The sequence below is a fragment of the Gossypium hirsutum genome, chromosome A11 (genome assembly GCF_007990345.1).
Source record: "Gossypium hirsutum isolate 1008001.06 chromosome A11, Gossypium_hirsutum_v2.1, whole genome shotgun sequence".
NCBI lineage: Eukaryota > Viridiplantae > Streptophyta > Magnoliopsida > Malvales > Malvaceae > Gossypium > Gossypium hirsutum.
In genome coordinates this window covers 5,662,673-5,676,517 of record NC_053434.1, presented here as the reverse complement: position 1 = coordinate 5,676,517, position 13,845 = coordinate 5,662,673, and the positions used below count along the sequence as shown (strand labels likewise).

Genomic DNA, 13,845 nt, shown 5'->3' with positions numbered 1-13,845 from the left:
TCTCAATTTTGACATAACTCAAAATTTCCCTTTTTGTCACTTTATTTCCTTATTTTACTATATCAAGGATAATATCTTACTATAAATTTTCGGGGTATTACATTAGATTTACTAGTGAATGAATATAGTTCTAGGAAATTCATCAGATCAGTATCTTTATTTTACCTGGTAGCTGTAAATCCCATAATTTCCTATAGAAATTTCTTATTTCGGGCTGTAAAAGATAAATATTAAGATTCAAGCTAGAATTATGTAATAGTTTATAGGTGCTTCTGACTGAGAACTCCCCTTAAGGTTCCTCTCTCCACACCTGAAAGTCAGCATATTCTGTATCTGCTAAGGGAATCTTCAGAATTTTTTGCGCTATGTCCGATTGAAAGGTACTGTTGATTAGATCTCGCTTCCAAGTCCTACTGGTACTGTTGATTAAATCTGAAACTGATAATACTTAACTATTTGTCTCTCTATCTTGCCTACCAATGGCTCCACATTCAGGAATCCAATAATCAGTCCATACATCAATCTCTGTCCCTCGTTCGACTTTCCAACACAGTCTGTCCTGAATGAGCCCTCGGGCTGCCCAGATGCTCTTCCAAGTATATGATGGTAACTAACCCAACTGTGCGTTCAAAAAATTTGATTGCGGACAATATTTGGCTTTTAAAACTTTAGCTAATAAGGAACTCAGATTATTAATGAAACACCAACCCTGCTTAGCTACTAGCGCAATATTAAATTGGCTAAAATTTCGAAAACCCATACCTCCAACTTCTTTTAAATAACACATATCTCTTCAAGAATACCAATGAATTCCTCTCCTCCCATGTCCCTTTTGCCACCAAAATTTGGCGACAATGCTTTCCATTTCATCACATAATGTCTTTGGTAATAGAAAACATGCCATTGAGTAAGTCGGTATCGCTTGTAAAACTGCTTTAATAAATATCTCCTTTCCTCCCTGAGATAGTAATCTCGTACTCTAATTATCAATCCGCTGTTTTATTTTATCCTTCAATGCTTGAAAAGATTTTTTTTCCTTCTCCCAATCAAACTTGGCAGCCTTAAATACCTTTTTAAATCACTGGAGTTACGAATTCCCAATTGGGTGACCACCATCTGTCTGACTTCCTCAGATATATTACTGCTAAAAAAGACTGTCGACTTTTCAAAATTTACGCACTGACCTGAACTATTTCTATACTCTCGCAAGATCTGCTTAATTGCGCTTACACCTCTTCTTGTTGCTTCTTCAAACAGTATGCAGTCATCAGCAAATAATAAATGAGATACCAGTAGCCGTTCGTATTAGACCCGATAGGCCCTCCCCACATATCAAGAATAAAAAAGGGCTTAATGGGTCTCATTGCCTAAGTCCCCTTGTTGGATAGAAAATATCTCTTTTATTGCCATTAACCACTATTGAATAGGAAACACTAGAGATGCATTTCATAATAGATTCAATCCATTTTTGAGCGAAACCCATTCTAATCATGATTTCTTGAAGAAAGTTCCATTTTACTCTGTCATAGGCCTTACTCATATCTAATTTGACTGCCATAAATCCCTTCTTCCCCCTTCTCTTCTGTTTCATCGAATGTAAAATTTCATAGGCCACTAATGTATTATCTGTTATGACTCTCCCTGGCACAAATGCGCTCTGTGCTTCATCAATACATTTATTAATAACTTTTCTAAATCTATTTGCAATCACCTTTGCCACGATTTTGTAAATAACATTACATAAACTAATTAGCTAAAAATGAGTTAGATTAGAAGGGTTAAAAATCTTTGGAATCAGCACAATCTGTTTCGCATTAATTGAACTAACCACCATCTCACCATTCAGAAGATTTAGGCAAAAAGAAACAACATCATTCCCAACGATATCCTAGCATCTTTGGTAAAAAAGGGCTGGAAATCCATCATCTCCTGGTGCATTTGTAGGGGAAATCCATCCTCTCCTGGTGCCTTTGTAGACCCCATCTCAAATAAAGCTTGAATTTCCTCCTCCTCGTAAGGCGCTTAGAGTTTACTATTATCTTTATCAAAGATACATCGTTTAATACCCAAAAATACATGTTCATTAAAAGTAGTCTTCTTTGCTTTAAATAAATTCTCAAAATATACCCGTGCAATGTCATCTATTTCCTGGACGTCTTCCGTGAACTCTCCATTGTCATAGTGCAGCTCCTTAATCTGATTCTTCCTCCTCCTTTGTGTTGCATGACTGTGAAAAAAGCTGTGTTCCTATCGCCAAGTTGCAGCCAATTCAACCGAGCATCTGTTCCCAGTAATATTCTTCCTTTTCAATTTCAAAGTTTGGCTAAATTTTTTTGTCAATCATGTCGGCTAAATTTCCTTCATCCCTTTCAGCATCTACTAGTTCTAATAATTTCGTTGTTAACATCTCCTTTTTCCAGTTTCTATTCATTCGTATCGTCTTCGGCCACCTTTTCAGCCCTATTATCAAAAACTCAAGCTTTTGCCAAAGATCTACTGCCTTTTCCCAAAGGTTTTTAACTTCTTTATTAAAAGAGTCTTCTAGCGTCCACCATGCTTCGAATTTGAAATTACCTTCTCTTCTCATGACCTCTTCTTTACGAGTCTCAATCAATAGGGGACAATGATCAGAAAACGAATTAACCAGATGTTGGACTACCACTCCAGGAAACAAAGCCATCCAACTTGCATTAACAACCTCCTATCAAGCCATTCTTGTATATTTGTCTCAGGTAGATTTCCCCTCTCCTAAGTAAACCACCTCTTCGAAAAACCCACATCATTTAGTTGACATTTCTCTAGCATTTTCTGGAACAAATCCATCATTCTCTCTTCTCTTGGTAAGCCTCCTTATTTCTCGAAACCATACATAATTTCATTAAAGTCCCCACAAACAAACCAATGGATATCTTCCTCGTGACTTAGAGTTTTTAGTACAGCCCAAGAGTCTTCTCTATCTCGAACATAAAGGGTACCATAAAAGCCCGTAAGACGCCATTTTCCACTGATTTCTGCATCATCCTCTATTACATCAATGTGCCTCTTGAAAAAACTTTTGAGGGTTATCGCGATATCATTTTTTCATGCCATACACAAGCCTCCTCTCGTTTCATCCGAATCAACTTCAATTCCATTTGCAAAACCACAACTTCTTCGAACTCTCTCCATTTGTAAACTACAAAGTTTAGTCTCCATAAAGAAGACTAATTGGGGATTACAAGTCTTCAGCAAATGCCGAAGTCTTCTGATTGTTCGAGGTCTCCTCAAACCCCGAACGTTCCAACTTAAGATTTTTTATTGAATTCGGTCGACTTGCCTCTTAGCAGCCGCCGATAATATTAAATTACTTTTCTCCACTTTCCTATTTCTGGACAGCACCTTGCTATTATCATCATTTTCTACGAAATTATTATATTCAATTCTAGATCTTTTCTTCCCCTCCTCTCCGATTAGTGGTGGGTCGTCCAAATCATGCTCCATAGGATCATGAAACTGTTTTGGCAATACATCTATCACCCTTTGATTAGAACTGGATGATCCCCCTTTTAAATTAAATCCAAGAACTGGGTCCACAAGTTTTACGTAACTTCTTTTATCTTCCTTCCTCTAAAACCCCTTCCCTTCTCCTACAATATGTCCCCCATCATCTCCCATTTCCCTTCTCCATCCTCCGTTAGCCATATACTCTTCATTGCTAACGCTCTACGGGTCTGGGCTCGTAGAGACAAATCCCAACCCATTTTAGCTACTTTCACACCAAGTGTCATATTTGCTTCACAGAAAGAGTCGCTATGGCCTAATCTTCCACAGAAAAAACAAAATAAAGATAATCGTTCATATTTGAAATTGAAATATGACCTTCTTCAAGAAAACAGAATTTGCTTCTTCCTTTTTAAAGGACATCTTACATCAATTTGGACTCTGATCCTTATAAAATTCCTATTCTCCTTACCCAAGTTAGAGCCATCATACTCTAAAAAAACCCCTAAAAAATTCCCCATTTGAACAGCCAAACTCTCAGAAAATAATCCAATGGGAAATCATGTATTTGAACCCAAAACAGCGTCATAACTAAGGATACTTGTAGTGGATCCTCTCTCCAATTCAATTTATAAAGAAGCAACAAATGGTTGTTGAAGGTCCAAGGAGAACCCTTAATAACCTTTTCCAGATCCATAATATGAAAAAATTGGAACAAATACCTTTTCTCTCCCAGATCTCGGATCTGAACGCCCCAAACCGGGTACCACAAATTAGCCAAAGTACTCATCATTGCTGGAAAGTGAATGACGCTAGCAGTAAGAAAACAACCCACAAGTTGGATAATCTCGCCCCCTTCCTTCTCTATTCAGATCTGGTTGTATTTGAAAAACTTCATCTTCTTCATCATTAATTGAAAGTTGAGCCAGTTCGTTTTCTATCTTTGCAGGTCCAATTGCAAACTATACCTTCTATCAACAGTGCGCAAGAGATCACAGCCAAAAAGCGTCGCCTCCACAGAACTAAACCAAAAAACAAATAAAAAAACCCTAAACACTTTGCTAGAGCGACAGACAGTAGCGTGCCAAGGACGGCAGACCTCACTAAATATATGTTTATTCTTAAATTTGAAAAGTTTCATTAAAATAATTATAGTTAATAAATATGGTAATATTTTTATTATAAAAATTTGTATTAACAAACAAATTTATGAAAAACAATTATAATTAACGATTAGAATAAAAAAATTATTATAAAAACAATAACAATAAAAGTAATTTAAAATAATCTTATAAATTGTAATATGAAAAACAAATTAATTTATAAAAAAGATAATTATAATTAACACCAATAATATTATAAATAGGTCAATATTTTTTTACTTTTTTTTTTGCATGTATACCTCTTATTGATACTAGTATTTAAGAAGAAGATAGGGAGGAAATGATATGGTGATTAGAAAGTTAGTTCACCTATTACTGGTTAAAAATCGAAGTAGGAAGGAAGGAGTAAGTAGATAAGGAGAAGAGGCTATAGAGAGTTAGGGTTTTAAGGGAGTAATAAGGTGAACCTCACTCATCGCGGGTTGAGGTATATATAAAGGGAAGGTCCGCTTGCTTGATAGTACCATGTCATTGACAATACGAATGGTAGCCAATCGGTATGATCGGCTAGGTGGCAAGTTTGTTATACGTCAATTGTCACCCAGTGTGGTACTGCGTGAGCCTACTCTGACATTTCAATTGTTGAAGTAATACAAAGTTGTTAAGCCTTAGTAGTCCCCTTCTAAAGATAAGAGCATGTTAGTAAAAGCGAGTGACATAATGGGGGGCTTGCTAAAAGTAGGTGTCCTAATAATAGAGGGGCCAGCTAGTGCAAAAGATAGGTGGCCTTCCTATAGGCAGTATGAAGCATGCAGGTGGTTGATCATTGAGTGACCAGTCGGATGATACCAAATGAAGAGTCGTTCGCGAGTGTCTTTAAGTCCGCTACCCTAAACCTCTCGACTAAAGGGGGACAATTGTTATACCCTACCCCAGCCGAGACATGTGGCAATGCAAGAAATAGAATTATGAAGTGTTATAAAAATAATTTAAAAGATTAAATATAAAGAAAGGAAAGAGCGACTAAAGAAAATCGTAAAAAGAAAATAATAATAATTTCTTATATAATCTCTTTTTTTAACGCTGTTCGTAATATATGGTGGTTAAACATTGTAACAATGAATCATATTTCCATTTTCGTTCTTGTTTCTTATAAGCTCTTGAATTTAAGCTTAAAATTTTCCAGTATTGAAATTTCAAAGATTTTGTAATGTATTGCTTTTTATCGTTTAATTGATCGTATATTGTAAAATTGATTATCCAGATTACTGGAATAGTTAGTTTAATAACTTTCATTAGTAGTGGTTTTTGTAACATTATTGCCAGCTTTAGTTTCTATAAATGTTCCAGCCATGAATGCCTGAACATTATTTTCCATTGAAGAACTCACAGTATGATATTACAGGAAAACTTGGAAACGCCAAGCTTAGAGTTTAAAGGAATAAAATAATAATAATAATAATAATAATAATAAACTAAAGGCCTACTTAACATGATACAAGCCTACAAAGGCTATAACATAGAGAACTAATCACCAAAAATTGCAAAATGTGGCAAAAACGAGAATGTGATGATAGGAGATAGCATGCCTAAGCAATGGCATATGTGAGCGTCTCCACCTCTGTAGGTCGCCACATGGATTTCTGGACACACAGCAAGCCTTCCTTGTCCTTAGAGTAACTCAACCGGACTTCCCAATGCATGGACCGTACCATATTCTCCAGCTCGGTAATGGTTTCGACATCATCCCGAGCAATAAGCTTTCCTCCCGGTCTTAAAATACGATCCACCTCGGCAACCACAGCCACGAAATTGCACCTACGTGTTCGTAAACAATGGCAAAGTTAAAGGGTGAAGCAGATGATTAATAGCATATTATGGCTTACACTGGAAATAGGGATTCTGGTTCTAAACCATACATGATGAAAAGGTAAATGGAATTTTTATTTATTAAAAGAACAGGTTATAGAACTATGACTCAAAGAAATATGAAAAATACAAACCTCTTTTTAACCCTGGAGAATATATGGTCGGCATGGAGAAGATCGTAAGATCTTGGATAGGTGCTAAATGATTCACACCAATCATGATATATGCCAAACAGACCTCTTTCATATATTATGGGAAGTGTATCTGGAGAGTCAACTGGGATCACATTCATGACCCATAAATTCATATCTTTGAGTGCCGCAGCAAATCTGTGCGCATACCACAGTCAGAATAACTAAAAGGGAAGCCTGTCAAACCGTTATTTCCTTCCTACTTCATAGGGAAAAAGGAAATTGTTGCTTACCCTCCATAAACAGCTTTCATGTCCATGACATTTCTGACTGATGACCAATTTATTCCCATTCCTTGCATGTATGACTTGGTTACCACCTGTTTCCAATGCTCATTGTCTGCAGCAAGATCTTCTGGTGCTGCTTTGCCATAAACTCCAACTTGGGAACTCAACAACCAATAAGGTGATTTTTCCAACCTTGCTGGCCATTCCTCAGGCCACTTAGACCCACGTTCTGATGGATCTAGAGGCACTTTGTGCATGCATGTTTGAAGTGGCACATTCCTGTCGATAAGAAATAAAACGAATGGCTCTTTGGATAGCTATATTGCAAGAGATCCATATTTATTCTAAAGTACCAGTGGAAAGAGCAACGAGATTCTTTGGATTAGTGATATGCGTTTTGTTCCTACAGGTCAATCAGATAGTTGTGCTGAACTTAGAAAAAGAGTATTTCCGTAGCTTAGTCAAAGAATGCATGTTATCTTGCTTACCGTGCAGTGGATATTTCTGGTGTCATCTTATAAAGAAGTGCTAGAATAGTTTTAGCCGGAATATACTTTTTACATCCAAGTTAGAGGGAAAAAAAATATTACCAAGCCGCGTTTGGATCATCGGACTCGAGACATAGTGGAGGTTCTTGTTGTGACCTTTGCTTATAGCACTCATTAGATGTAGGCTTTCTAAATGTTGCTATGGCCACCTTATTTATTGGTTCTTTAGAAGTTTTGTTTACAAGCTCCCAGCACATAGCTTTTGTTTGTTCAATCATAGCTGTACAAAATCCACACATAAATTAGGCAGCAGTAAGACACAAAATAGTTCTCATACAAGGCCAAAGACGGTACAATGGAATTATATACCCTTCCAGATTTCAACATCCTGAGCTTTTAACTGATAAACAGGAGTAGCAGACCACAAAAAGAAACCACCGGGTCGCAGCAAACGATTGAGCTCCAAGAGGAGTTTACCACCTGCATATTGCTAAGACCAACAAATATTCAAGCACAGCCAATCCCATAATTAAAATTTTGTGAAGTAGGTTGAAATATACCTTCTATGTGCCATGGCACTCTACATCGTGCACAATGAATAATATCAAATACAGTGCCAGGGTAGGGAAGTCTTTTAGTACCCATCACAGCAGACACAGCAGGAATCCCCCTTTCAAGTGCAAATTGTACTTGAGCTTCATGTTCATCTTTTGGTGCTAGGGACATGGCCAGCACATTTCTTTCAAAAAGATAACCTCCAAAGCTGGCAACCCCACATCCGACGTCCAATATTACACGAGAGCGTTTTCCCCATGCTATATCAGGCACAGCCTGCATGAATAATCAAACATCAAGCGCAAGTTGATATAACATATGCAGGAGAGGAAAATATTGACCATGAATAAAAGTAATTTTTTGCTTATTGTCATCATTATCGGAATGCAACAGATAATTCCAGACGTGGTAAACAAACATTCTTTTAAAGCATCAAATATTTGTAGAAAGATTCACGCAATCAAAGTTGCGGATGAACGCCTCGAGAGAAATGAAACAGATATATCATATGCACACATAAGCATTCATTAAAACATATATCAACATGTGTCCAGAATTGAGATACTATGAACTTCTTGACTCTCCTTACGGGCATGCCTGTTAACTACAAAACTTATTCATGAATACTCCAATCCCTACTCCCATTAATAAGCAATTAGAAATGAGGATTTGATGAATCAATTTCAACTTATTGGAAGAAATGCTCCAATAAAAACAAAAAATTTCACATCTAGGAAAGGCTTCAAGTATAAGCTCGCGACCTCTTTCATGGAACGTAAAATTGTGGGTTTAACATACCTATTAAAATAAAAATCTGCTTGGAAGTACTCATTATGTTTGCCTCTGCTAGCTGCCTATAGGGTTTCTAAGTTAAAATCCACTAAATTGCTTCTTTTACGGTAGATAGGCTTTTTCTACAACTTGTAATTACAGGAAGTATTAACTTATTAGGAAATATGCACTCATTAAAATCTCAATAGACCTTAATGAACAGTTTGGTTGTAACACAGATTTTAAGCCAATGCATTATAGGTAAGCATAATATTGACATGGATGATATGTTGTATTCGTAGAATTCAGATTACTATCAAAACAATCACGGTTGGCTCATAATGGAAATCGAAGGAACTGATAAACAATAGCTATTGTGTTTCACTTTAAGGTACCGAAATGTCATTTTAAGCTATAGCTTCAGAACAAATGACATTCATATCAAAGCTTTTATCATGTGTTATATAAGTTTACCACTGTAATAATAGTTAACAAATTGAAAGACTAGAATGAATATTCAACAAGTAGTGACCACACCAGAAGGAGTGAAACACAGTAATAAATTGTATGATATAATAAAGAAATTCAAAGATATACGTTCACTTCGAGCACTCACCTTTTGTATAAAGTCGATATAATGAAGTGCACCTCTCCTAAACTGGGTTCCACCACCAGGAAATGTTAAGTAATCCCCAGTAATTTTCAACCAATTCTGACCCCCCTTAAATTCTACTAGCTTGGAGTGGGGAACATTTTTGTACCAAATCTGAAGGAGGAAAGCTTTTGTTAATTCATCTTATCAGTCACAAAACCAAAGTGAAAACTTAAACCAGAACATATTAAGTTCAAGTACCTTGTCCCTACTTTTCGGCCACTCTATTGGGAATTTGTATCCTTCAGGAAGAGGAACAAGGCAGGTTGGTGGCACTTCTGGACAGTGCCTTTCTCGATGCTCATAATGTATGTTAGTAGGAAGATTCCTGATGGCTTCCCAATTGTCAAGGCATGGGATAAAATCAGGCCCGGCAGTGGAATTGCAAAGCTTCCAAATGTAATCCTTTGATGATGAGTTTGATGATGACTGAGCATTTTTTTCTTTATTTGATTCTGCCGCTTGAGTAGTGAATGATCCATTGTGAATCATGGTTTCATTCAAAAGCTCAGATTGAGCAACAGATGGGAAAACTTCATTTGAGCTCTTTTTCACTTGACTACCAGAGCTTTTATCGAACACATTGGCATTACTTTTGTCAACCTTATCCCCTTTAGGGAAAACTTCTTTTGAGCTCTTTTTCACCTGATCATCAGAGCTTTTATCAAACACCTTATCGCCTTTTGGGGCATCTTCATTTGAACTCTTTTTCACTTGACTATCAGAGCTTTTATCGAACACATTGTCATTATTTTTGTCAACCTTATCCACTTTAGGGAAAACTTCATTTGAGCTCTTTTTCACCTGATCATCAAAGCTATTATCAAACACCTTATCTCCTTTTGGGGCATCTTCATTTGAACTCTTTTTCACTTGACTATCAGAGCTTTTATCGAACCCATTGTCATTATTTTTGTCAACCTTATCCCCTTTAGGGAAAACTTCATTTGAGCTCTTTTTCACCTGATCATCAAAGCTTTTATCAAACACCTTATCTCCTTTTGGGGAATCTTCATTTGAACTCTTCTTTTTCACCTGATCAGCTGAGCGTTTATCCGACACCTTGTCATCATTTTTATCAACCTTATCCCCATAAGTCCTGGAAGTGCTTTCATCTCCTTTCTTTTCAGCATTATCAGAACCAGATTTCTTGTCATCCTTATTAGAATGAGATTTCTTTTCAGCATTTTCAGACCCTTGTCCACCCAGATTCTCACTGTTGTAAACGTTTTTCTCTCCACCTACAGAATTGAATTGCTGATTATCCTTCTTAGACTTGACCCACTTAGTCTCTTCAGTTTTCTCCTGATTTTCTTCTGCAGCTAAGTTGGCTTTACCTTTATATTTATCCAGACTCACGTCTAAATCCTTTTCTGGGCCATCTTTATGTAGATCATTACGCTTATCTTCAAACTGCGGCTTATTGTCTCTGTCATTGCTATCCACGATTACCGTCTCAACCTGATCCTTGAGCTGATTTTTCTTTTCTTCAGCCGGGTCATCCCCGTTTTGGACCGGGACAACCCAGGACGAAGTTATCATCCAAATCCCAACTAAACATAATCCCATGAAAATCACAATGGTGACGGTGGAACAATAACTCGAAGACTTATTGTTATTATTATCTACCCTATTGTATCTTCCTAAAGCCATGGCAACTATTTCCCTCCTTTTCCAATCAAATCTTCAAAAATACAAACCTGAAATGTTTATGAAAACAAACATCATAACTAGGCTAATACATCATTGAAAAATTCAACATATCTAAGAAATTCAAATAAATCCACTTATAGTAAAACTAAATTAAATTTTACTCGCATACACTAAAAAATATTAAATCTAAATTTATACAAGTGCAGGTATACCTCTCTTCATATATATATATGTGTGTGTGTGTGAATAATAAAGCAACGGATCATATAATTGAAATTGCAAAGAATTATACAGTTCGAACATCAAGATCTAGGAAAACAATCTATGCCTTGGAAAACAAGAAAGAAACCGCTATCACATTTTAAAATAATTTTTTTCTAAATAAATTTAATAATTTTGAACCAATAAACAACAATTGATATCATATAAAAAATTGTTCAAAATTTAGCTCAACACAGATGGAAGAGATAAGCCGATACAAGTTCAAGACTCTTATTACACTAGATCAACAACAAAACAAAGAAATCTAACTCGGAAACAAAAGAAATATACCTGAAAACAAAAATGGAAAGATCTGAAGCAAAGAAGAGAGCTTTAAAAGTCGTTATTGATTGTTTCTGCATTAAGCAACGGCAGAATGATGCTGATTTATTTCTTTTGTAAATATATACATATAACAGAGAATTCCAGCTTTTAGCTAACGCTGGAATTAAGAGTTTTTTCTTCCTTCCTTTCTAGTTGGTTTAATGGTGTAAAATTTAGAGATTATATATTCAAAGCAAAAACAAATGAGAGATAAAAAGGGGAAGAGGGGAGTGGTGAACGATGCAACACCAAGAGAAAGAGTCGGCCACGGGAAAGGAAGTGGGAAGCGGAATGCCCGCCAAAATAGCGGGTTAATTAGGCTCCCTTTGTTTCCTCTCAACAATTTTCAAAAAATTAATAAATAATACATGCTCTTTTATATTAGGGAAAACTCTCTATATAGTCACCAAATTATTAGTCTATTTCTGTTTTAATCATTTTTATATTGAAATTTTTATTTTAGTCACTAGTGTTATCATAAATTAATATTTTGGTGACTTATCCATTAGATCATTTGTGGAATGTTGGGTGTGACTTTTTCTTATTGATATAATATTAAACTTAGTCCTCTAAATTTTATTAATTCTATCAATTTGATCCTAATTCTAAAAATTCAACAAATTTAACCCTTAACTTTACACATTCTATCAATTTAATCTTGGTTCTTAAAAATTTAAAAAAACTTTAAAAATAAAAAAAATATTTAAAAATATATTTTTCGATAAAAATACATATAAAATTATAAATAAATGAATACCTTATTTTTTTCTAACATGAAATTTATTTATTAAAATAATAATTTTATAAATGAAATATTAAAAAAAAGTCTTAAACAATATTCAAAATTTTCATATTTTTTAGTTTTATTTTATAAATAATAATTTATTTTTGGCTTTATCCCTTAGTCTTCGTTAAGTCTGTCAAACGTTAGGCATCACCTTCGCCCACAACCAACGGTATCAATAACCCTTATTTTGAATTTTTCAATTTTCATATCATACATCTTTATGTCATCAAACAAAGAATAGGTTGTGGAGCTGCTGCTATGGCCTTTCACCTATTAGGTCTCCAATACATCCTCACTTCTATATTTCCAATTTTGCTTGCAAGCACAACTTCAGATGCAACAAACTTATTATGAACAACAACCTAAAGACATTAATTCTTACTCTTTTCGACCTTATGTTGTAGTTTTTGACCTAATATGAATTTGGTTATCGTTAATGTTAACCCAACTTCTACCTAAGTCGTTTTCATGTTTTTTTCCTTAAATTATTTTATTTATAAAATTATTCTTTTAATAAATAGATATCATGTTAGAACATGAGAAGATAGGTATTCAATTATTTATACATATTTGTATAATTTTGTATATATTTTTATCAAAAATTAAACTTTTAAATATTTTTAAAGTTTTTTAAAATTTTTAATTTTAATTTTTTAATAATCAAGACTAATTACTAAATTAATAGAATATGTAAAGTTGAGAGTTGAATTTTTTGATTTTTTATTTTAGAAATGGGACAAAATATATAAAATCTGAAAAATATTGGAGGGCTAAATTTGTTATTATGCTAATAGAAAAGGTCATGCAATATTATATTAGTGATTTAATAAAAGAGTCACCAGAGTATTGTTTTTTGATAATGTTAGTGACTAAAATAGAAAATTTTAAATGTCGGTGATCAAAATAAAAACATGCTTATAGTTGAATGATTATTTCTATTGTTTACCCTTAATATTATTAGGGGTAAAAATATAATGGAGGCCCTTATGCTAAGGCTCGAATTGTATTTTGTATCATTTATTAAAAAAAAAGAAGAAGAAGATAAATTAGCTCTTATATGTTAGATTAAACAAAAAATTGTCATTTTATTAAAAATTACATCCAATTTTACAGTTAAATAATGACGTAGTTGGTGGACCAAGTAGGGAACCATATGTACCTCAAATTGACATGGCAAAGCAATCCTTAAAAAATAATAAATGTTTAGTAATTATTTGAATTTGAATGTGGTTTTTCAAATATTTATAATAACTATAAAAATATTAAAATTATAATAAATATTTAAATTTATAATAAATATTTGAATTGCAAATTAATTATCATCGTCAAGTTACAATTTATTTAATACTTAATAATTATTATGATGAATTATTATAAAAATAAAAAATAAATGAAATTACAAATAACTAGAAAAATAATGTAAAATTTAATAGAAGTGACAACATTTGTTTTAAGCAATTATTTGCCTCACATCTTTCCTCTAG

The 13,845-nt window shown here is 34.3% G+C and overlaps 1 protein-coding gene across 1 annotated transcript; it reads right to left on the bottom strand.

The window, feature by feature from the left end:
* Nucleotides 1-5,915: 5,915 nt before the first annotated feature.
* LOC107923108 (probable methyltransferase PMT26) lies at nucleotides 5,916-11,908 on the bottom strand. The gene is made up of 9 exons (XM_016853319.2): nucleotides 11,542-11,908; nucleotides 9,538-11,036; nucleotides 9,301-9,450; nucleotides 7,919-8,189; nucleotides 7,728-7,838; nucleotides 7,461-7,638; nucleotides 6,877-7,149; nucleotides 6,587-6,781; nucleotides 5,916-6,401 (listed from the first exon to the last, which is right to left on the bottom strand). Exons 2-9 carry the CDS (start codon nucleotides 10,987-10,989, stop codon nucleotides 6,173-6,175), a joined length of 2,859 nt encoding a protein of 952 aa, XP_016708808.2. The 5' UTR covers nucleotides 10,990-11,036; nucleotides 11,542-11,908; the 3' UTR covers nucleotides 5,916-6,172.
* Nucleotides 11,909-13,845: the final 1,937 nt, after the last annotated feature.

Excerpts from the sequence above, each read along its gene's own strand:
- LOC107923108 (XM_016853319.2), bottom strand. The coding sequence starts at position 10,989 with ATGGCTTTAGGAAGATACAATAGGGTAGATAATAATAACAATAAGTCT. Across the intron at positions 8,190-9,300 it reads ATATCGACTTTATACAAAAG|GCTGTGCCTGATATAGCATG; the intron begins GTGAGTGCTCGA and ends TTATTCATGCAG. Across the intron at positions 7,839-7,918 it reads AGTGCCATGGCACATAGAAG|GTGGTAAACTCCTCTTGGAG; the intron begins GTATATTTCAAC and ends AGCAATATGCAG.